General features: G+C 45.9%; 1 protein-coding gene and 1 long non-coding RNA gene across 2 annotated transcripts; one reads left to right on the top strand and one right to left on the bottom strand.

The window, feature by feature from the left end:
• Positions 1-368: 368 nt before the first annotated feature.
• On the top strand, positions 369-1,746 carry LOC308324099. The gene is made up of 3 exons (XR_013964879.1): positions 369-459; positions 1,195-1,303; positions 1,614-1,746. It is a non-coding gene; the product is annotated as an uncharacterized lncRNA (long non-coding RNA).
• Positions 1,747-8,494: 6,748 nt separating this feature from the next.
• On the bottom strand, positions 8,495-25,347 carry LOC308323555 (sterol regulatory element-binding protein 1-like). The gene is made up of 9 exons (XM_080775287.1): positions 25,236-25,347; positions 23,221-23,389; positions 22,408-22,519; positions 21,237-21,346; positions 19,618-19,750; positions 12,548-12,713; positions 11,206-11,433; positions 9,722-9,833; positions 8,495-8,754 (listed from the first exon to the last, which is right to left on the bottom strand). The coding sequence occupies exons 1-9, from the start codon at positions 25,251-25,253 to the stop codon at positions 8,534-8,536; spliced, it is 1,269 nt and encodes a 422-aa protein (XP_080631413.1). The 5' UTR covers positions 25,254-25,347; the 3' UTR covers positions 8,495-8,533.
• Positions 25,348-25,353: the final 6 nt, after the last annotated feature.

Raw genomic sequence — 25,353 nt, 5'->3', positions numbered from 1 at the left:
AAAACAATTAACAACGTTGTGCTCAAGCAAAACAAAGGATTATACCAGACATGTTCTCCAATAAAATGCTTGTCTTACCTTTCCTGTATGTTCTGGTGCTTGCTGTGGAGTCATATACTGGTGGTGGTATGTTGTTACTTTTTAATCTTCTATTGTATGATTAACACACACACACACACACACACACACACACACACTACTGTATAATCATAACAGATCAAAGTGTATTGCACCGTGTATGTACAGTATCTGCACTTTGTTGTAACTTGTATCTGAAATATATTATGTTCTTATTTGTTGCTTTCGACATAACTTTTCAGGAGGTGCTCGTTCCTACAATTATAACATGTCCAATGCGTCAGACCTCAGGAGGCTGTATAACTCTGCTGTGTACAAGGCAGAAAGAATGAAGAGACCCTTGGATGGGACGTCCGTTGGGATTGGCCACTCTGGAGTCAGGTCAGTCCCCTAACTGTAGACTACTGTATAGTATACTAAAGTGAGATACTACTTTATAGTACTAAACAGCAGGCTGAGAATAGTATTGTGTTAGGCCCCACTCACACCTTTCGATCTAGCATACAACATTGATGCATGCTAGATGTAAGCAAGATCTATGTGTCATGGCCGCCCCAATGCATTTCCAATGGAAGTCACATGGTTTGATACAACATTTTGGACTACAAGCTGTTGTATGGCTTTCGGCTGTGTTTCGACTGCCCCCCTCCCCCTCATGCAACACAAAAGCATGTGGCTCCCATTGGAAATGCATTGTGAGCTTGCATCAGCTATACATCTCATACAACAAGCCTACATCAGTCTGTTGCGAAGGTGTGAGTGAGGCCTATATGTGGTCTCAGACAATATGGTCTTCTTGCACAATGCACAATATACAAAATGGCTCCTTGAATGGTGGTTACATTACAATATGGTTACCATGTTGACAATTCAGTTAGTGACTTGAACTGACATTATTACCCAAATTAATTATTATATTAAGAGCCTTAGTGATCATTTCTTTCCATGACTATGACATAATTCTAATGTAAAATCATGCCCAATTAGTTGACTAATCAGTTGATAATTCACCTTGATTATAATAACACACATACACACGCACGCACGCACGCACGCACGCACACAATCTACTGTAGATCATAACAGATCAGAGTGTACTACGTGTGTATTTCCCAGAGTGACACTGGGTGATGGCTCCAGGTGGATTGTCCACAAGGTGGATGGATTTGGATTGACCTCTCAGACAGTGGTGGTGAATGCTCGGTGGATGAGCGATGACTGGGTGGTAAGGGACCCTTTTTGTTTTGTTTTTGTTTACAACAATATAATACTGAGTTCAAACCAAAGAAGGATTGATGGTGAAATTACATTGAACAGTTGTAGTCATTCAGAATGTAGTTTTCAAACTGGTACACCATAAAAAAAGTGACATCAAAACTCCCATAAAATAGTTGTTTTAAAGTTTTAAAGCATATGGTTGACAAAATGATATTGCCTTTCTAGATAGGCCTACCGTAGTATTTTAGTGATCTTTAATAATGATTAAATTATTAGACTGTATACAAATGTAACTATTTTTTTTTTTATTCTCGCAGAGAGTTGAAACCAAAGATTTCATGGGGAGCAAGACCGTTTCCGATTTTGTCAAAGCTGCTGGCACTGATTACAGTTTCTTCTACAAGTTTGCATGATATTAAATTAAATAACTCAGAAACTACAAAACATTTCAAAGAAAAAAGTTCCAGCATGTGTCTGCACAGTAAGCTGAATAATAAAAAGTGTGAATAGAGTTTCTAGGGGAAAGTGCTTTTTTGACGTGCCAATGTCTGCCATTGAGCCCCATTGTAAATTTGAAAGCACTATATTTCTAAAACTATGAAACATTTCATGTCTGCCAATTTTTGAAAAAATCCTCGTTTTTCATCATTTTTGACCATTGTAAATTTGAAAGCAATATATTTCTAAAAAAACTATGAAACATTTCAAAGATTCCTTTTCAGGCAAACATGTCCACCGTAAGATGAACCTAAGTAGGCGAGAATGGGGTTGCTAGGTGTAAGTATGTAGGACTAGTAGCATGCTAATGTTTCTCATCCTCCGCAACACCCATTCTCATACACCGCTATACTTTTAAGTATGTTGCGGTAGAGAGAACGTCTGTTTCGGTAATGATAATTTATTAATGTCAGACTATATTTTTAAATAAATCATGTTTATAAATCAACTATTAATTTAAAAATTATTCATTAACTAGATATTTTCTTTATTTCCTGTTTCATAAAACTAAAGCTTTAGAGCAAATACTAGGCTGTCAAAATTCAGAGAGAAATCTGCTAACGCTTTCTATGAAGCCCATGCCTATAATACATTATAAAAACTATAATGCACTATAATCTATTTATAATATGGCATAATTGTATGACATGTCAAGTAACATTATACAGTACTTCATTGTTGGACACTCACTGCATTTTTTTTTAAATCCTCGTTTCTCATCATTTTGGACCATGGGCTATAGCCTATATCGTACGGCATACTATAGCACGCCGTTTTTCATCATTTTTGAGGGTTTGAAAAAAATGATTTTTTTTTAAAAAAACGATGGGTTATAGCCCATGTTTTTTGAAAAAAAAAAAGTTATCCTCGTTTCTCATCATTTTGGACCATGGGCTATAGCCCATATCGTACGGCATACTATAGCACGCCGTTTTTCATCACTTTTGAGGATTTGAAAAAAATGAAAAAATTAAAAAAACGATGGGTTATAGCCAATCGTTTTTTGAATTTTTGGAGGAAAAAATTGCGGAGTGTTGCGGAGCATGAGAAACATTAGCAAATTGCGGAGTGTTGCGGAGGATGAGAAACATTAGCAAATTGCGGAGTGTTGCAGAGGATGAGAAACATTAGCAAATTGCTGAGTTTTGCAGAGGATGAGAAACATTAGCAAATTGTGGAGTGTTGCGGAGGATGAGAAACATTAGCATTTATCCTCGTTTCTCATCATTTTGGACCTTGGGCTATAGCCCATATCCTATGTAATACTATAACACGCCGTTTTTCATCATTTTTGAGGATTTGAAAAAAATGAAAAAATGTTTTTTGAAATTTCCGCAATTTCCGCAATTTCCACAATTTCCATTTCCGCAATTTCCATTTCCTCAATTTCCATTTCCGCAATTTCCGCAATTTCCATTTCCACCATTTCCGCAATTTCCGCAATTTCCATTTCCACAATTTCCGCAATTTCCGCAATTTCCATTTCCGCAATTTCCGCAATTTCCATTTGCACCATTTCCGCAATTTCCGCAATTACAATTTCCGCAATTTCCATTTCCGCAATTTCCGCAATTTCCATTTCCATTTCCAACTATTAATGGCAGCTGGGTTTCATCATTCAAATAAAATAGAATTCTGTCCGTTTAGCTATAAAATTATGTCAGGGAATAGGGATACACAGTATATGTCTTTCATTTGCATTGCATCTCCTTGCATTATTTTCGTTCGAGTAATAGTACAACTCTAATAGTATTACTTATAATAATGTAATTAAAGATAACTTCATTCAGATTTATTTATTTTTATTTCATTTTACAGATTTTTTTTTTTCTTTTTTTAGATTTTCATTGGTGGGCCAGTCATAATGGTCCCGCGGGCCTGATGTGGCCCGCGGGCCTGAGGTTGAGTATCACTGGTGTACAGTATGTGGGCCATCATCACACATGACCTTGACTGTTTGCGAGTGTCTGGACCTAAATACGTGTGTGTATGTGTGCGTGCAATAATATAACACAATAAGTTTGCATTGCTTCACAGCTCAACTAATAGTAACCACAGTTCTGCAGTTGTCATTCTCCCGTTATAATAATGAATTGCATTTTTATAGCGCTTTTCCATTGAGAATGCATTAGGCGTTTAAAGGACCACTTCACCACTTTTCAACCTATCTTCATATAATAGGTCCTCACTAATAATCAATTTTTTTCTACTCGGTCTGTGTCTCATAGGAGGGCTGTGCAGGGCAGTTCAGAAACCGTCTTCCAGTGACATCATCGATGGGGAATACAAGCAAATAGAAACTGCAGGCTTTCTAGTCCTGAAAAGTTGCAATGCGAAAATGGAAATCTTGTTTAAAAAAAATCTGCCTAATGATGTCGTCACTGGAAGACGGTTTCTAAACTGCCCACAGCCCTCCTATGAGACACAGACTGAGTAGAAAAACAAGGTTCCATTTTATCATGATTATTAGTGAGGACCTATTATATGAAGATAGTTTGGAAAGTTAAATAACTCAAACTACAAAACATTATGACCATTTTTTTGTAAACCATGAAAGTATGCCCCAATAGTATGTCGTCGAAAACCCTTACACTCTCAAGAGTTAAAGATCTATAAGGGTCTATTTGGTTACCAGCTCTCTATCACTTAGCTGGGGACCACCTGGAACCCCCTCAAGGACCACTGGTTGAGAAACACTGCTCTAGCCCATTCTGGGTGGAAACCCCTTTTGGTGTTTTAACCCATTCTGACCTGAGATCAGATTCTAAAAATGTCTTCTACATCCTGACAGTTTTCTGAAAAATCTATGTTTCTATGTCAGTCGTTCTTCGATTTTTCAAAAATAGCACCTACAAGCTTGTAGATCTGCTATTTTTAAATAGCTAAAGCATAACATAATGGTAACACCAAAAGGGGTTCCCGCCTCAAAATGGGTTAAGCATCGTTATGCTTTAGAAGAAATAGCAGATCTATATAAAGCTCATAGCGCGTGGGTCGGCGGCCAATTACAGTACATCTTTGGGGGTCCTTGACATGAAAATGTTTGAGAATCACCGACATAGAAACATGGGTTTTTTCAGAAAACCAATCATGATTTAGATTTTAGAAGACATTTTGTAGAATCGGTCTCGCAGGTCTAAATGGACCAAGCACTGCTTTATCAAACCCCTCTCCCTGAACACACACACACACACACACACACACACACACACACACACACACACACACACACACACACACACACACACACACACACACACACACACACACACACACACACACACACACACACACACACACACACACACACACACACACACACACACACACACACACACACACACACACAATAAAATAAGTCAAAAAGGTTTAGTTACAAAAGGGTCTTTATATTTACATTGTGGAGGAATAAACCAAAGGAGACAGGAATCGAGACAGGGGGTGGGGGGGTGTCAGTAAATCGATGCATTTTAACAAACAATGACATTTTGACAACGTTGGTCGTCCATTCTCCACATATTTCACCACACGACACACTAGAAAAATACTGATCCTCCTCGGACAACACACACACACACACACACACACACACACACACACACACATGCACGCACGCACGCACACACAGTCTGACAGAAAGAAAGAGAAAAATCACATGCATGCTAAAGATTTTAAAACTCGTTTTTCTTCTGAAAAAAAAACCACCACCACCACCGGTGCTTTTCTGCGACGTAAAGAATAACAGCGTGTCGTCAAACGTTAAACAGGAGGGGGGGAGAAAATAGAGAAAGGAAGAAAAAAAAGTGCCATATCTTTTACAACAGACGAGTTGGGGGCGGGGCTTACCGTTCAGGCAGGCTAGAGAAGGCCTAATCTTTTCATGCTTTCCCGCCGTACGGGGCGGCGCCCGATGATGTCACACGATGCCGTTTTTTTAAACGGTCGCGGTCGAGGGCGGCGACGGCGGCGTCAAGACGACGAAGCGAAAGTCAGCCTCGTATAAAGCTGCCTGGCGCCACGAACACTCATGTCTCTCTCGAGTTTTTCTTTTTGGGGTGGGGGTGGGGAGGGGGGTTCCACACACACCTTGTGCAATAGTGCAAACTGTCGACCGAGAAGAGACGAGTCGCTTTGACGTTTCAGACAAAAGAGACCACGCCCTTCGGCCAATTAATTATTATTATTATTATTTATTTATTTATTTTCGCACGTTACAAAGGCTAGCCCCATGCATGCCTATTTCGGGGGGGGGGGGGGGGGGGGTCATATTTAAATACTACGAAATAAAATAAGAGGGGAATTCGATGCGTCGAGTCGATGCGACACACTGTAAAGATTATAAATACACTTTAAAAAAATATATACATGGGGGGGGGGGGAGGGGGAGAAGAAAGTGAAAATAAAAGTAAAGACAAACTATGAAAAAAAAAAATCAATTGCAATAAAGCCTTAATATTTATTAACTTAATTGAAAACAGCCTTTCCCGGGAGGCTATATTATATATATAGTGCACATGAAAGAGATAATTATTGATAGGCTTGTTCAGCGGGTCAAAGCCCCAGATCAAAATGACCCGGGCGAATCTCGTCACCGCTTGTAACAGAGTTCATGGTCGCTGTTTGTTGGCCATAATCCTCCGATATCGCAATAATAATATTCTCACGTTAAATTGATACAGCGTGATGATCGTAGTACTGCAGTGTCACGCGAAAATAATCAAAAGTGACAAGTGATTCATTCACAAGCTTGTAGAGATCTGCTACTTTTGCTGTTTGTTTGTTTTTTTCTGTTTTTCTTTTCTCATTTGTATCACGAAATTAAAAAAGTGTTTTTGGGACATTATGAGGTTTTTCCCCAGTGCTTTATCTAATCCTGGTCAATGTCCGGGTGGGGGGAGGGGCCGTGGGGGAAGGGGCCGGGCAGTGGTGGGGGAGAGGGGGGGCTGGACCCTGCTGAAAGAGCCTGTTGAGCCCAACCTTTTGTCACACGACGGCGTCGCTTGTGGAAAACGGCCGATTCCGACGAGCTTCAGGGCGCCGTTCGGGGACGAGACGCGTCGTAAATGTCGGGGCCATTTCCGACATCCTCGGCCAATGAGGAATACAGACCGCCAACTCCCAACTGACAAATCATGTTTCGTCGCTTACAACAGTGGTTCTCAAAAAGGTGTGGGGGGGGGGGGTGGTCCTACACAGAGAATTCGGCTCAGCAGGAAGAGGAGGAGAAAACAAAAGCTATGTTTGCTATACGTAGCAACTGAAACTCTGAACCATATAGCAACGACAGGTGGTTATGAAAGGTCTGATACGACGATTACATGATGATGATATGATAGGTATAGTCTGTCACAATGTCCTTTAGCCACAGGCCAAAAAAAGAAGGAAAAAAAATACAAGATAGTGTTTGTGTGTGTGTGTGTTTGTACGGACAATTCGGTACAGTGTCGAGTGCCGAAACCAACTCGCCGATCGACCGATAAAAGCTCTGATTGGCTAATGCGACGCAGACGCCGATACGACGGCGCGTGGCCTCACATTGTTGTTGCGTAACAAATAAAACTCGCCGCGGCGTCCCCGTGTGGGAGAGAACACGCCGGATGAAAAACAAAACAAAAAAATAATAATAACTCTCTATAAGTCGTGGCTGTCTCGACAGAGAACCTTATATCTTGCAATTATATCCATATCTCAACTTGTTTTTTTGTTTTTGGTTGTTAATTCATGTCCCACTTTGTCACAGGAACACGGAAGTAGAGAAAATAGCCGATCAACAAGCTAGCTCGTATGGGTATATATATATATATATATATATATATATATATATATATATAAACTATATATATATATATATATATATATATATATAAACTATATATATATATATATATATATATATATATATATATATAGTTTATATATATATATATATATATATATATATATAGTTTATATATATATATATATATATATATATATATATATATATAAACTATATATATATATATATATATATATATATATAAACTATATATATATATATATATATATATGTGAAATATTGTTTAGTTGAAACCATTGAAAAGTAATAAACAATGGGACTAAATAATAACATTATTTGTGTTCCCGAAACACAAGATTTCTTCTTTTTTTTTCGTCCATTTTCCTGGCCAAAAAAAAACCAAAACACGTAACGTTTAACGAAATTCAGGGGACATCCGATGTTTTCAGCCAAACAGCGACGATGCGCAGCGTCGTGGCAAAAAAACAAAAAAAACAAAACGAGAGATTATGACGTCACCCTAACCCCGCACAGCCAAAAGGTTAATTAAAAAAAGAGGTTAGGAAGCGAAGACTCCGTACGGTGGACTCCATGTTGCTACACTGGAAGGAAAGAAACATGCAGCAAATGAAGCCAACAACTTCTGCGTTCAGCTTCTCAACCTCCAGCATGTTTCTTTCCTTCCAGGGAGCAAACATGGAGTCCCAACCAGTACGGTCTTCGCTTCGCTGTCCCTCTTTTAATCACCCCTCCTGCGGGCCTTAAGTGGTGGGGGTCCCGTGGCCAAAAAGAACCGCCCGCCCCCCCTGGGACTCCTCTATACTTTGCGTGATTTCCAAACAAACAGGCCCGGGGAACACCGAGCGCCCACCCTTAATAGTCCTTGGCACAGCCCCTCTCCCTCCCTCCCATCCCCCAACACCTGTGTGTGTGTGTGTCTCTGTCTCTCTCTGTCTCCCTCTAGCTGGAGGTGACGGTGGTGCCGCTGCCCAGCTTGATGATCATCTGCTGGCAGTCGTGCAGCGTGCGCTTGTCGCCCAGCTTCTCCAGGGTGCGCGCCGCGTCCGCCAGCATGCCCACGCGCTGCCCCGGCGCCGACAGGAAGGAGGGCGGCAGGAAGCGGCACGCCAGCATCACCGCCTCCGCCTGCTCCCGCTGGCCCGGCCGCGTCTCCATCTCCTCTGGAAGTGGGGGAGGGGCGGGGTTAAACCGTTAGGACCCCGAGGCCAACATCTGTGTCGCCTTTAGCGTTTAACCACTTTTGACCTGAGATCAGATTCTAAAAATGTCCGGACGGTTTTCTGAAAAAGCTATGTTTCTATATGTCAGTCGTTCTTCGGTTTTTCAAAAATAGCAGACCTACAAGCTCGTAGCGCGCCACTAGATCTGCTATATTTCAATAGCTAAAGCATGACATAATGCCAACACCAAAACGGGTTCCCGCCCCGAAATGGGTTAACCTGTGCACTTTGAGGATTATTTTTTAGCTTTAGCCGTTGAAAAATAGCTGTTTTGAAGAAGGAAAAAAAAACGTAAAAATTTGTGCAAATCTTTTGAACAATATGTTCTTTCACGGCGAACGTTTTTAACTCAAATATTTGCTTCTGGAGGGTCATTTTGAGATATATATATTTGGGGACCTTGACATGAAATGTTTTGAGAAACACCGATATAGAAACATTTAGAAGACATTGTAGAATCTGGTCTCAGTTCTAAATGGGTTAAAGATGCCAGATGACAGCTAGAGACATCAACTATCTGAATAAGTTAACGACATAACAGAGTAGAGACTGACATGTTTTATGCGGTATTGACAGCGTATCCGATACTGGTTTCGGGTATCAGAACAACTGTACTTGTGAAATAATAAAAATCACACTCGTGTGCACTATCCCTCTCTCTGTTTCTGGCAAACAGCGCCACTACTGGTACTCATTATACTGGTGCTCATAGATACATAGGTGAACGTCACATACATAGGTGAACGTGCACGGACATTGCTGTTCCTTGGAGTGGTTGCACCACTCAAAAAGTAGGAAAAACGGAAAACTCCACAACAGTGACGATGATGACAGCAACAACAACAATGCCACCGCGCACACACACACACACACGCGCACACACACACACACACACACACACACACACCTGACTTGGCTCCAGGGGTGGCTCTCCGTCTGAGCGAACGGTCCAGGAGCTGGTGTGTCCGCGTGGGGCTGGCCCCCGCCATCAGCCTGGCTGTAGCTTCATGGAGAAACAACTGGAGGAGAGAGAGAGAGAGAGAGGGGGGAGGGGGAGAGAGAGAAAGAGAGAGAGAAAGAGAGGGGATGAGTGAGTGATGAAGTCATCAGAACAACTCACCACTGCATGCGTACGCAGACGCACACACACACACACACGCACGCACGCACGCACGCACGCACGCACGCACGCACGCAGGCACGCACACTAGGGCATTCACTTCTAGTCATTTTTACTAAATTTAAAAAATGTGTACATTGGCGACTACAAATTCCAATGGGAACATGTTCAGTTATTTTTGGTTCTTAGTCCATGAGCCAGAGCTCCACAATTGGAACGTTAATTATGAACTGAGTGTAGCAAAACCATACCTATATTAGATTAGTTATCACCATGACACTTCCCCAATTGAGTACTTACACGAAGACAATGATTTATTGTGTTGCAAATACATTTTTAAATATGCAAATGAGGCATTATGTAGGAAAATATGCGAAATAATCGAAAATATGAAAAAAGCTACTACTGTGGAAGGGTTATCATGTATTCATTTACTTGTATATTGATCCAACAATGAACAAGTAATGAACAATCCAATATAGGTCTAGTTTTCCCCACCGATTTTGGAGCTCTGGCTCATGGACTATAAGAACCAAAAAGAACCGAACCGGTTCCAACCGGTGGAAAAGGAGGGGCCAGTGTGCGGGGTTGTATTCTATTCAGTATTTAAGTCCGACGTCATTTTGTAGTGCTACGTTACGTCCGGGTCCAAGTGGCACCAGCTCCCGTCCGCATCTCATTGTAAATAGAATATCTAAACGCATGAATCTTTTTACAATGACGTTATCTTTCAGAAAGGAAGCCATTGAGGGTTAAAATGGGTCTTAATGCTTCCAACTCGAGTAGAATTATTAATGTTTTGTACAAGTGTCCATGATACTAAAAACATATTATGTGGAGACAATTAAAACTATTATCATCATTACTATTGAAGGTGGCAACAGTCCATTTGCTCGGTAAAATATTTCGGGGGCATATTTAGAATGCGTGCAGGCTTAGTATGTTGAATCTAGTTTGCATTAATGAGGATTTAGTTGACACAATAAAATAAAATGGCGATAGTATCCAGTGTGGGGCAGACGGCCTGTCACAGCCAGATTTGGGAGAGCAGCGCAGCTTTGTTGTTGCGAGGAAAACGGTAAAATTAGACTTTCGTGGTTGTTTTCGTCTCAGATTTAGTCCGACGGAGCGTCACAGTAGAACTCCATGGGGGACACAAAAGCGACACAAAAGTAGGACCCGGAAGTATATCTCAGGAGGGGGGGGGCGCTCACGTCACGGCTAAAAATACTGAATTGCTTTCACGAAACAACGAGGTTCAAATTACGTACCCGTCTCATGGCGGGCCTGAAGGTCTGCGCCATCTTGCGCAGAGAGCTGAGGTCCTGCTGGAAGCCCTGGAGCTCCGAGGGCGAGGCGGGCTGGACGCCCACGGGGCCGGCGGAGCCCGGGGCCCCCGTGCCCAGCTGCACCGGGCCGCCGGGGGCCTGCTGCTGCTGCAGCCGCCACACGTTGGTCCTCATCACCAGCAGCAGGTCACACAGCAGCAACTGGACCACCTGTAAGCAGGAGGGAGAGATATGGGAGTTTTCTGAAATACTGCCTACAGTGTTATGTTTCTGCATCAGTGGTTTGCTCAATATTTCATGTCGAGGACCCCAAAAACTATTATGTAATTTGGCCTAGCCGAGCCCCCATCTGACAATATGCTGTTCCAGGAACTCCTCAGAAGCAACTGTTTGATTTAAAAATCACAACCTCTCTCTCTCTCTCTCATTAGCAGGCAACATTGCAGCACTATCCCTCTCTCCGTTTCTGGCGCCCCCTACTGGTACCCTATAGTCATGGCCACATAGATAGGCACATAGATAGAGGCACGGACATTGCTGGTTGTAGGAGTGGTTGCACCACTCAAAAACGTTCGCTCTGAAACAACATATATTCAAAGATCTGTGCCACATTTCCACGATAAAAAAAAATAATAGCAGACCTACAAGCTCGACCTACGAGCTTGTAGATCTGCTATTTTTTCAATAGCTAAAGCATAACAATGTTTTAAGTCACAGCGTGTTTAGTGTGTGTGTGCGTGCGTGCGTGCGTGTGTGTGTGTGTGTGTGTGTGTGTGCGCACGTGCGTGCGGCCGTCAGTGGAGCAGCTCTGTGTTGCAGTGCAGGTACATTGCACTCCTCAGAGACACACATGCAATGCAACTACAATGCACCGCAGCCCTGACCATCAGCACCACGCACGCACACACACACACACACACACACACACACACACACAACACCACAGCCCTGAGTACTGCGCACACACACGCGCGCACAGCCGCACACACACACACACACACACACACACACACCACAGCGGGGCGCAGACAAGGACACTGTTACAGGGAACATTCTCTGTGCAGAGACACATGACATCTGACCTCTTCACACTCTTTCCTGATCTGTAAATCTTTTAAATTAACCCAAACCGGACGCGTGAAAGTCAGGAGATCGAGGGAGACAATGTTCATGTCTGCAACCTCGACGAGGAAGGAGGAATCAGCTGCGCGAACCCACTGAGGTATATTAGTTTGATACCATCTCCCCAAGTCACTGAATTAAGGCCAGCTGGCAGCCTGACGGGCATTCCTTTGTGTGTGTGTGTGTGTGTGTGTGTGTGTACCTTGTCGATGCTAGAGCAGTGTGGTCCGGTTGCCAGGTTGAGGCTGTCTCTCAGCAGAGCGCTGGCCTTGTCACTGTGACTCAGACTGAGCTGCCAGTTCTCGGGCTTGGACAGCAGCGCTCTGACCGCCCGGAACGTGTTCAGAGACGCCTTGGGCAGGGGGCTCCTGGGAGAGAGACATAGAGACACAGAGGGAGAGAGGGAGAGATGGGGAGGGGGAGAGAGAGAGAGAGAGAGAGAGAGAGAGAGAGAGATGGGGAGGGGGAGAGAGAGAGATTTAGGGCCGTATCCGAACCTCTGGGTCTATGAAAAAATAAAATAAAATAAAATCATACTTGTGTGTATTTATATCGGCCACACAATGTCTTATGTCATCAATTAGTTCTAAACAAACAGTAAAGTCCCTAGACTTGGCTGGCAAACGACAAACATTGTAATATCCTCAAAAGTCCATAGACTGTGCTCTAAACAAACATGCCATATGTGTGCGTGTGTGTGTGTGTGTGTGTGTGCGCGTGCGTGCGTACTCAGTAGCGTGTAGAGATCGTGGCAGGTGTTCTATTTCGTCCCTGCTGACCGCCAGAGGCGGTGCTTTAAGCATGAATATGTCCTTCGCGCATGCGTCGTCGAGTGTTGTATACAAACAAAGTCAATTTTGACCCCGTGATGACCCGAAGTAGTCTATATCTTCCGGCAGTCTGCAGGGGATCAGTCTCTAATTTTTCTCGCGCGTCGTGGTGAGAAATTTGCACTGGGCTGCGAGGTATTGCTATGCAATACAATATGCAGCTACGGTGCCTGTACCTGGTCGCCGGTAGTTCTGTGACGGCGTGACTGCCTGTCGGAGTAGCGTTTGTTCGCCCTCCAGGAACTGCGACTATGGTTTTCTATCTCCTCGATGAATGGAGTTTATTTCGCGGATTCACGTGGACGCAGGAGCGTCCAATCTCTCTCGCCGGTAAGGAAGGCTAACCCCCCTCGGACAAAAGGTACGTTATCGTTTAAAGTGGTGCTATCCCCGCTAAACAGACGTCCAAATGATATGATATATATTTTTATCATGGCATAAACTCTTGTGAGTAGAGGCTGCGTTCGCGCCGCCTCCCTGCTCTGCATAAAAGTTTTTTTCGACTGTGAACGCTAACAGACGTTCAAATTATATGATTATTGTATCATGGCATAAACTCTTGTGAGTAGAGGCTGCGTTCGCGCCGCCTCCCTGCTCTGCATAAAAGTTTTTTTCGACTGTGAACGCTAACAGACGTTCAAATTATATGATTATTGTATCATGGCATAAACTCTTGTGAGGAGAGGCTGCGTTCGCGCCGCCTCCCTGCTCTGCATGTTTTGTTCAACTGTGAACGCTAGCGCTTATTATAAGCGACTATAAGACTTGCCGAAGGATAAGAACACTGTCATAATATTACCTTCGTTTGATAAACACGCTACTGTCAAGCTTTGGTTAGCCCCTGCTGATGGCAAGCATTGTCGCTACATACTCTCAGCAGTCGACATATAACTTATGACTTAAGTTAGTTAAGGCTAACCGGCATTTTCTGTTTGACAAGCCCCGCTGGCCAAAGCCATATACCAATATTGGCAGCATTCAAGCTTAACCGCTTTTGCGAATAGCTTGTATTCTTGTTGTTATTATTAGCCCGGTACAGGAGCAGCTATACCTGCGTCCTCCCAGGGTATTGATGTTGCTACCAGTATAGTCTGTAGCTAAATAGCTATTGGTGTACATAGCCTGTCTGGTTGTTAACCCAGCTGGCCCCCAGCAGTGGGCCTAGCTGAAGCTGCTACCAGTATGTATTATTATACAGTATGATTTTATATTATTTTATTTTAATGTGAAGCACTTTGAGTTACATTTATGTATGAAAATGTGCTATATAAATAAAGTTTATTATTATTATGTCTGGAGCTCAAAGCTCCATTAACAGTTCTTGCATATACAGTGGGTGCAACTTGGTTTGTCCACCTGTAGGTCCCATTAACCCAGCTGGTCCCCAGCACAGGGTATCTGGCACTGCTGCCAGCGTAGCTCACAGCAGCTACCAGTAGTTTAAAGTTAAAGCTGTTTATGAACAGGCTATAGCTTGTCTTGTTTTTAGTAGCCCAGCTGGTCTCCAGCATAGATCTCTAACTGGCGCTGCTACCTGTAGTTGTAGCCCAAGCGCTTATTATACTATCTAAGAAAAAAAAAAAAAAAAGCTATCTGTGTATAGCTTGCTTTACTGTTTGTTGGCCCAGCTGGTACAGGGCAGGCAGCGTATGCGCTCCGCTCCTCCAGCATACGGCCAGCTTGATGTTACTTACTACTAATGTTTGTTAGCTCAAGCATTTATTAACAGCTATCGGTGTATAGCTTGTTCTGTTCTTAGCTGCAGCTGATACAGGCAGCGTACGCGCTCCCTTCCTTCGGCAGGTGGCCCCTATTGGTGGAGCTATCGGTTGTAGCCTTTTCTCCAAAACTAGCTTGTGTCGGTTTATTTAACCAAACTTCTGGCTGGGGTAGGCAGCGTTAGTGCTCCCTCCTCCCAGCATGAATGCGTAGCAGTGCACACTTGACTAGTGTATTGGAAGTGTCTTTTGTTTCGCTCTGGACTAGCAAACATAAATTACAATAGTCTGGTTGCCCTTTCAGGGCAACCACACTAATAATAATGCACTTGGAGTTTGGATAAATGTCATAGTGCTGGGATAAGCGTTCGCATAGGAAACACTACAGCTGCTACATAGCAGCGTCCAAACCTTGACTGGAGGCTACTTTATTATCATAATTTATAAGTAAGCCTCCGCCGGGGGTACAGGTAGCGTACGAGCTCCCCTCCCCCACCGCGACCATGCAGGTCGCACAGTCTATCTAACAGCAACATCTGTGCGCTGTTTCTATGATGCACTTTACATCTGGTTGAATCTCAAAGTGCTACAATGAGCATTTGCATAAAACGTAAATGCATGCTGCGGCAGGTATAGCAGCATTCAGTTTTTCGATTAAGTCATTAGATGCCGATCTAAGTTAAAGCCTCTGCTGGTACAGGCAGCGTCCGCGCTCCCTTCCTACAGCATACGGCCCCACCCCTAGCAACCAGTAGCGTCCGCGCCCTGGGCTAGTTGGGACTGGTGTGCACCGGCCGGCCCAAAGGAACCGGTGCCACCACAACGGAAAGTTCCCACTTTTGTACCTCGAAAGCCTCTGCTGGTACAGGCAGCGTACGCGCCTCCTCCCCCCAGCATACGGCCAACACCTAGCAACCAGCAGCGTCCGCGCCCTGGGCTAGTTGGGACTTGTGCGCACCGGCCGGTCCAGAGTAACCGGTGCCACCACAATGGAGAGCTCCCACTTTTGTACCTCGTATGAAGCTCTCCTTCAGCCGTGAGCCAACCTTGGTCCTGCCCCGTGTGCCAGGAGGAAAAGGTCTGACCGCTGGCTACAGCAGATCCGAGAGGGCTCAGCTATCTGCGGAGTTGGCCCACATGAGGTCCATGCTCACTTCGGATGACACCTAGGCACCTCGGAGGGTGCCGAAGCGCCTCCCTCTCTGATGCCACAGCTGACTCGAGGTTGATGTGCTCTCCCCGACAGCTTAAGCTATGCACTTCCATGACTATGAGGAAGATGCAGAAGGCAGTGCCTCCCAGGCATCAGAGCCAGCCTCCCACTTCTCAGCTCATGCGCATAGCCGTGGAACGCATACTAAAGCAGGCAGTCGGCTCCTCCAAGCGCCTACTGCAGACGCGGCTTTGCCGTCTTCGCCGTCCCCCACGCCTGTACCTGAGTCAGCTACAGGCCTGCCGGGCGGACGATCAGGGCTTTCTCCCATCTCTATACCGATGGCGAAATCCTGGCAGCCCTGCCCTGATTGAAAAAAGTGTCCTGAGACAACCCGTTACGACTTGACACTTTAATAGATTGGAACGCACAAGGCGATAAGGGCTGGCCTGGGTTACATGCCAGCCACCAAGCCTGTCACTGCATCCCTCATTGTGTTCTCCAACGAGGCCCGGCGGCGGAACGCTAGGTGACCTCGACCCCAGTACAGGAGCACAGGCAACCTGCTCACTGGGGCCTCCTTTTCACACCTAATAGTGGCAACGTTAATACTGGCTCAGCCACCTTGGGTGTATCACTGGAGGCATTGGCGTCATGTCCTCAGAGCACGGACGGCTGATGCCCATCGTATCTCTAGCCCGTCGCCAAGCCGGGTTTCCACAGTCAAGCTTGACTGATGAGACTAGGCCAACTCTCCGTAGTCTCCCTGAGGAGCCAGGAGCACTAGGTGGTTCAGCCGGGGCGAGAAGCGCCGGAGCGAACCATCCAGGTGGGGAAGACCAGGCTGCAGCTTGTAGGCCTACGACACATCACGCCTCCCAAAGGGCCGAGCTCCAACATTGATGAAATCATCTTGACTGCCCTCGGAGCTCACGTATCACCGCCGGCCCACACTAGAGGCCAGCGTGTTCCCTGGCGTCCCACGCAGGGACCTGACTGTGACTTTCCGGGCTGTGCAGCGCCTTCTGACGCCAGCCCCCCATATCCGGCGGGTCAAAATGGCCATTATCAGCAACATGACGAGAGCCCTACTATCAGACCAGGAGTGATGTGTCCTCCTGCCCAAGGGCGCAACAGAGGCTGTATATCCTCAGTCACACTAAGGGAAGTCCGATCTACATACTTCCTTGTGACGCAAGACAGACGGGTGTCGACATGTCTTGAAGCTGATGGGACCCAACAGGTTTATGAAGTTCGTGCCAGTCTACTGGGCCGAACACGGCAATGTGCTGGAGCGGCAAGTGGTGTGCTCCGCTCTACAGCACTTCCTGCCGTATTTTTATTTAACCTTTATTTAACCAGTAAAAAAATCACATTGAGACTTGTGTGCACTTCCTGCCGTACAGGAGAGGCGAGCACATTCTCATACGTTCGGGCAACACCTCGATCGTGTATCACGTAAGTCATCGGGCAGGGCCACGTTTGCTTGGCTGCTGTAGGTGTCTATGGACCCCCTCCTGACTTGGGCAGCCTCCCCGCCCGATCAGCCTATAGGCAAGTTGTCTGAGTGGAGAGCGGGACTACATGGTAGGCTCTCCCTCCCATCGAAAGCTTCCATGAGGGGAGCGGTACCCCATCCAGTGGTGGTGAACACTAATCAGAGGCTACCCCGGCAGAGCGGAGGTGGACCTCCTCACCCTGGACCTCACTAACCTCCCTGGTTCTCCCTAACGGAGACACCCAGCCCACCGGGCCAGGACGCAAGGGTCCGACGGTTTCATAGAACCTGAACGCCACAAATGGCTGTCAGCCTGCTGGACTTCTTAGGCTTCCTGCCACATAGCCAGTATGAACGGAACGACCTACATCGTTCCTGACACACATGGCCCTAAGCAGACCACCGCCCACAGGGCACTATCCTTTTAAATGCGCACTGCCAGAGGCACTGCATATGCCTTGCCACTGCCTCTCTGATACGACCAGCGCCTCAGAGTTATTTAGGAGGGTCACACCATACTGCTGGTTGCCCCCCCCCCCCCAGCCAAGAAGTACTTGGTCTCCAGACCCAGTCGGAGGACGCCATGGCGTCTCCCCGACAGAGGTCTCCCCAACTGGGAGGCGGTCGGATACGGCATTCAAATGCTCAACGCCCCCAACCGTGCGTTTGGCCACTGGCGGCCCTGAACCGCTGTGTGGAACCAGCCAGGCATGCCACCCTGAATTCAAGGGTGACATCCATGACATCCATCAGGCTACTGTACGATAACCGATGGAACCTATTTCCAACTGAGGCCAGAGCAAAGACCTAGTGCGCTGCTCTGCCTACCTGTCTGGAGTTCCGCAGTCCCTCCTAGACAAGGGCCGATCTCCTACTCTAAAAGCATAAGTAGGGGCAATATCATGTTGATATGCTAGAATCAATATTGCTGTAACGAAGCGTGTCCGTGAGCGGCACGTCCCGTCTGTTAGTGACTTGCGTTCGAAGCAAAGCTCAGACGGCCTGAGTGTCTCTGTGGCCGAACAGTGTTCCTCCTGAGGGTGCTGTCACATACACACCTCAACCAGCCTATACGGCTAGCATAGTTTTACCCTCCACCAGGAGAGTGGATGGACGAGCGGGACCTATTGCGCCCAGTGTGGGCCCTGAGAGCCGCTTGTTAGACCTGCCGAATGCTTTCGGCGGTCAGAATGGCTGTTCCGTTGTGACGATGGCCCTTTCAAAGGTAGCGCTCTCTCCAGACAGCGCCCGCCCCACACTATTGTGGATGCCATCAACCACGTTTATGGGGCGAGTGATCGTACCTTACCATTTGGCGTGAGGTGCCACTCTTAACGGGAGCGTCCCCACATCATGGGCTGCCCCGAGGGAAGTACCCCTGGAATGTATCTGTGCCGCTGCCTCATGGGCATCACAGCGAGTTGTCTGTTCCTCTGGGTGAGTGTTGCCACTCCCCACCCGCTGGACGTGGTCCTCTTACGAGACTCCTCCAAGCCTACTCCTTATGGTTTGTGATCAGGATCCCTCGTGACTTGGCTGGCATAAGTCATTCATGCTTAAAGCACCGCCTCTGGCGGTCAGCAGGGACGAAATAGAACGATAGTTACGTATGTAACTACGGTTCTATGAGTCCCGAATGACCGCCAGAGGCACTCTGTCACTCAGAATCCTCGAGTTCGCGCGAGAAAATTCTGTAGAGACTGATCCCCTGCAGACTGCCGGAAGATATAGACTACTTCGGGTCATCACGGGGTCAAAATTGACTTTGTTTGTATACAACACTCGACGACGCATGCGCGAAGGACATATTCATGCTTAAAGCACCGCCTCTGGCGGTCATTCGGGACTCATAGAACCGTAGTTACATACGTAACTATCGTTCTGTGTGTGTGTGTGTGTGTGTGCGTGCGTGCGTACTCGGTAGCGTGTAGAGATCCTGGCAGGTGTTCTGTGTGTGTGTGTGTGCGTGCATACTCAGTATCGTGTAGAGATCGTGGCAGGTGTTGTGTATGCGTGTGTGTGTGTGTGTGTGTGTGTGTGTGTGTGTGTGTGTATGTGTGCCTGCGTGCGTACTCAGTATCGTGTAGAGATCGTGGCAGGTGTTCTGCTGACGGGTACAGCCTCTCTGCCGCCGCATCGTCTCCTTGGAGCCAGTTGATGATCACCACGGCAACCGACGACCACCACTTGGAGTGGGGGTCACATCCTGGAGAGAGAGAGAGACACAGAGAGAGAGAGAGAGAGGGAGAGACACACAGAGAGACGCATTGTCTTTAGTTGACCCAGTGAAAACACAGGGTCATAATTGACAGCCTACTATGGGGTGCAGGCATACTTCTGCGTAAAAATAATGACACGATGGGAACGATGCACAAGAAACACATTTCACCCGCTTCTGTAAACCTGTGATGTGACAATAACGCACGCGCGCACGCACACACACACACACGCACGCACGCACGCACACACGCACACAGGGTGACAGCTGCTGCTGTCTCAGACTTAATCGAGCAGCCATCTTGCCAACCCCCTCGCAGGGAGAAACTCCTCCATTTAACATTGGATCCAGACAGGATGCCAGCGCTGGGCAGTCAGTACGCACAAACACACGCACGCATATTGTATTGTTATACTTGTTAGGACATCAACATTTTAGTACAGCATTGAAAGCAGCTGAAAATAGGCTAGATCAGAAAAAATAGCAGACCTAGAAGCTCACACAAAGTGTCACGCGGCAACGTTTTGTGAGCTTGTAGATCGGCATTTTTTTGTGGCATGCGATATCGCTGCAAAATATGTTTAAATAGGTTACAAATAGAATCCAATACCTAAACCGGACTCTAAATAACTAAATCCTAACCCTAAGGGTAAATCTATCTCCATTATAAAAAGAAAATTAACATATTTATTTTTCTCATATTCTACTATGATCTTCTCAACCTTTTTCAGTTCAGGGACCCCCACCCAGTTTGACATGCAATTAGGGGCAGTGGTGGAGTCAAGTGTGTTTTCTTAGTGGCGACGGTGGCCATGTTGGAGCCGATGGGTGGTGGTGGAGTACATAGACATTATATAAAGGCTAGATGGCTCAAGGCGGAGTCTCTGACGTAGTTCACCCAGCAGCCATCTTGCTTCGGGACTACAGTAGCCTACACAGTATGTTCAATGGTAGCTCAAACACAAACAGTCATAACTCGCTCAAATCTTGACGGATTTACAAAGGGGTTGGTTTATTACAAACCTTGTCAACGTGGCTATGATTCAGTGACGCGTATCTGCGTATTCTTTTATATGAACGTCGTATAAAAGCATATAAGTATGCGGACGTCTCTGACACTTATAACAAAGTTATTGTTATTTAAAAGTACATGCCCCCATAGACACAATGTCATGCTGCCCCGAGGTAAGATGGCCGCCACGTAGCAACGTCGCTCTCCATTGGCCAGCAGCGCAGGTGAGCCATCTAGCTTTCTTATATTATATATATATCTATGGTGGAGTATAAGTGTGTGTTCTTAGCGGTGACGGTGGCCATGTTGGAGCCGATGGGAGGCGGTGGAGTATAACCCCCTTTTTGAAACTAGCTCCTCGCCACTCGTCCTACACACTTCCACTTGGTTTGGCCATAGTAAATATAAATAATAGAGACGGCATGTTGGAGCCGATGGGAGGCGGTGAGTGTGTGTTCTTACCGGTGACGGTGGCCATGTTGGAGCCGATGGCGAAGGACTGTGTAGTGGCGCCGGCCGCGTCAGAGGCACTGGTCAGCAGCTGCAGGTACTCCAGAGCGTCCGCATACTCCCTGGACACACGCACACAACGCACACACAACCACCGTTTAAAATACTTAAATCTAAGGTGTACCGGCAGACAGCTGCCCATGACAATAAGTGTGGTTCTTCTGAGTGGTTTGAGAGGTTAGGTCCGGAGACGCCTAGAGGATGCCTTTATGACCACGGTCATTAACCCATTTTGACCTAGGAACGAACCCACAAGTCTCTTCTAAATCCTGACAGTTTTCTGAAAAACCCCACGTTTCTATGTCAGACGTTCTCAAACATTTTCATGTCAAGGACACCATTACATTATATGTAATTGGCCGCCGACCCCCATCTGAAAATATGTTGTTCCAGGGACCCCCCCCCCCCCCCCCCGCGAAAACGTTCGCTCTGAAAAAATATATATTCAAAGGTTTGTGCCGCATTTTCACGATTTTTAAAAATGGCTTTTTGGCCCTTTTCAATGGCTAACAATGCTTAAAACACGAAAAGGGGTTCCGGCCCCAAAATGGGTTAAATAGCAAACCACTCCTGCATACCATCTCAGAGACGGCATGCTATTTGTCTTCATATTTGGCAGCCTATAGGAGTATAGGGCATACTACACACAGACTGGTTGTTAGAGGTAGTTCCAACAACTTGGGATGCCCAAAAAAGGAGGCAAACAAAGGCTGGCAAAAGTATTGTGGTGTCTCCGCTGATAATTGGCAGCCGGCATATATGGCGGAGACGCTGTTACTGTATACCCATGGAAGTACCGAGTGACATGCCTATATTGTACCTTGAAAGCACATGCCATGGTTTTTGTAAGTTGTAACTCCAATTAATGCACCAACAATTAGTTGTGTCCTTAAAAAGCCATTCTGGGCGGGAACCCCTTTTGGTGTTTTAAGCATTATGTAATGCGTTAGCTAATGAAAAATATCAGATCTACAAGCTCATAGCGTGGCACCGAGTGCCGCGCTACGAGCTTGTATAGGTCTGCTCTTTTTGAAGAATCGTGAAAAGTGACATGAAAGTGTCTGAGAACGACTGACATAGATGGGTTAAGTAAATGGTGATGTGTGTGTGTGCGCCAACTCACCCCTCTCCCTGGGGGCTGGGGCTCTTCTCTCCTCTGGGCTGAGCCACGCAGTACAGAGCCTTCTCCAGGAGATGTTCCCTGAAGGCCTGGGTCACCTGGGCCAGAGGGTCCACTGGAGACGCACGCACACGCACACACACACACACAAGACACACACACGTGCATGCGCACACACACACACACACACACACACACAGAGAGAGAAGACCAAGATGAGACAGAAATATGTGGCCTTACGACGTGTGTGTGCCAGAGGGACAGAGAAAGGTCAAATACCAATTTCAATTACACCTCAAGAATCACATTAAATTATCCTAAATTATCCCAGGGCATTAAGCTAGTCGACTAGTAAATACACTAGTTGACAAAAAAGAAAAGAAAAAGATAATTGTTTTTATTTCTTATTTTTCCCCCGATTTTGTAGGCCAAGATCAGGTAGATTATAGTTATAGTCACTAATGTACAAATATTTATTTCCCAAAAAAGTGTTTTTTTACATAATACAGTAGGTAGTTAAGCAACTAGTATAATCACACCCGTGTGAACTGAGTGGTGCAACTCCCCTCTCCCCCTCTCATTAGCAGGCAACAGTGCAGCACTAATACTAGCTCTCTCTCTCTCCGTTTCTGGCAAACAGTGCCCCTACTGGTACCAATAGTCATATACTGCTGCTCATGGCCACATACCGGTAGGTATACGGTGAACACGGACATTGCTGTTCCTTGGAGTGGTTGCACCACTCAAAAATGGCTAGAAGTGAATGCCCTAGTGCGTGCGTGTGTGTGCGTTCGTGCGTTCGTGTGTGCACTGTACCCGTGTTGCCCGCCTGGCTGTAGATGCTGTCTTTGGGGGTGCTCCTCACGGCCCAGTCTCCGTCCACGAAGAAGCGGTGTCCCAGAGGGTGACAGAGCCACTGCATGGCCAGGGGCACGCTGCCGCTCGACGACAGGCACGCCTGGCGCGCGCTGCTCAGGAACACACGCTGATGGAAGGAAAACACACACACACACACACACACACACACACACACACACACACACACACACACTCAGTTAACCCATTCTGACCTGAGATCAGATTCATACGAGGTTTCCACTGGACACAGACTGGTCTGATTATAACCCATTCTGACCTGAGATCAGATTCTAAAAATATGTCATTGAAAAACACAAAAAAGAGAAGAAAAAAAAAAGGTCTTGAAATGTCAACACAAAAATGTCAGCACGTGCACATGACCAAAGAAGCCGTGTAATTTGCGAGCTTGTTAGATCGCCTATTTTCGCTATACTTCTGTGCGAGACTGTCACAGGATAAAAGATTAATTTAGGAGGAATGAGCATAGAAGAGTTCTACCGAGCAACAGTGACGACATATTACATATCCCAGTCTGTGGAGCGTGATGTCACTCCAAGAGTAGCCTGGAACTCACGTATGCTTTTTATGGCATAAAGGCAGCTCCCGGCAGGATCCGCCGGGAGAATATATGCGCAGCTGCGCGACATGAGACTAATTACTTAGAGCGACAGAGAGAGAGAGGACCGTGTGTGTGTACATGTGTACGTGTGTATGTCAATTTTACAAAGGTGCAGACAATCAGAAATCAGCAGAGAGTGAGGAATGTTTGCGCTACTCTATGCCGAATTGAAGTGGACTCAGACCCAGACTTTCTTTTTCTCCCTGGAAATAAAAACGTCTGGGTTTCCGAGGCTACTCCAAGAGCAGTACTCTGCACGTACTGGACTTGCATTGAGCGAAGATTTGAGTTAAAAACGTTCGCTCTGAAAGAATATATATATATATATATATATATTCAAAGATTTGTGCCACATTTTCACGACTTTTCAAAAATAGCAGACCTACAAGTTTATAGCGGCGGCACTCGGTGCCGCGCTATGAGCTTGTAGATCTGCTGTTTTTCAATGGCTAAAGTATAATGTAATGCTTTAGAACACCAAAAAGGGGTTCCCGCCAAAGATGGGTTAAAAAAAATCTAAAGCACTGTACTTGCACGAGTGAAAAATAAATAAACCTCTGTGAATCATACTAGTGCTGTACTTGTATTGAGTGAGTGAAAAACAAAAACCTCTGTGAATATTGAATCTACAGTATAGCGTGTCAAAGAGACGTCAACAAAAAGTCTGGGAAACAGATTTGTGTAAAATAAAAAAAGCACAAATACGCTTACTGCTCACTCAGGCGTCGTATCGCTGAGGAACACGAGAACGGAGGAAAGAAACGAGAAGAAACGAACACAACGACTCGAGGCTTGTTTCTCTCTGACAGCAGAGGAGCACCCAAGTGCTGTACGGAGTTCAACTGAACTGAAGACGTCGACTACCTTTTTTCACTGACAAAAACGAATGGAAACTAAATGAAAACTAAGCTACGGTGACTAAAACTAAGATTAAAACAATTTCGTCGACAAATAAAAAACTAGACTAAGATGTTAGGAAGGGACTAGTGGACAAAGAGATCCAGTGTAAGTCACACTTGGTTTCCGATCTACAAGCTCACAACGCGTCATGCTGCGATGGCTATTTTCAGCAAGTGTAAAAAACAGTCATTACGACGCCCACCATCACCATCAACGCCCGCCATCAACTGTAGATTTAGTCGTATGACATTTAGTCGACTAAAACTAGACCAACCACTAAAACATTCCAGGTGACTAAAATGTGACTGAGACTAAATGAAAACTATATTCAAGAGACTAATGACTAAAAAAACGAAAATCTAAACTTGACGCCATCCAAAAACAACACTGGTGTGTGTGTGTGGGGGGGGGGGTGGTTGGTCAAAAAAAAAAAACGGGAGGGGCGGACACTCACCGAGGTGAAGTGGAGCATTCTGGGTAGGCTGGCCTTGACGCGCAGCGCGGCGGAGACGTAGACCTCGGCCACGGAGGCCACGGGCAAACAGGGGCCGGCGCACTCCGCCAGGTTGACC

Source organism: Protomyctophum bolini, assembly GCF_963924005.1.
Source record: "Protomyctophum bolini genome assembly, chromosome: 11".
In the NCBI taxonomy this organism is placed as follows: Eukaryota; Metazoa; Chordata; class Actinopteri; order Myctophiformes; family Myctophidae; genus Protomyctophum; species Protomyctophum bolini.
This window is presented reverse-complemented; position numbering and strand designations above follow the sequence as displayed.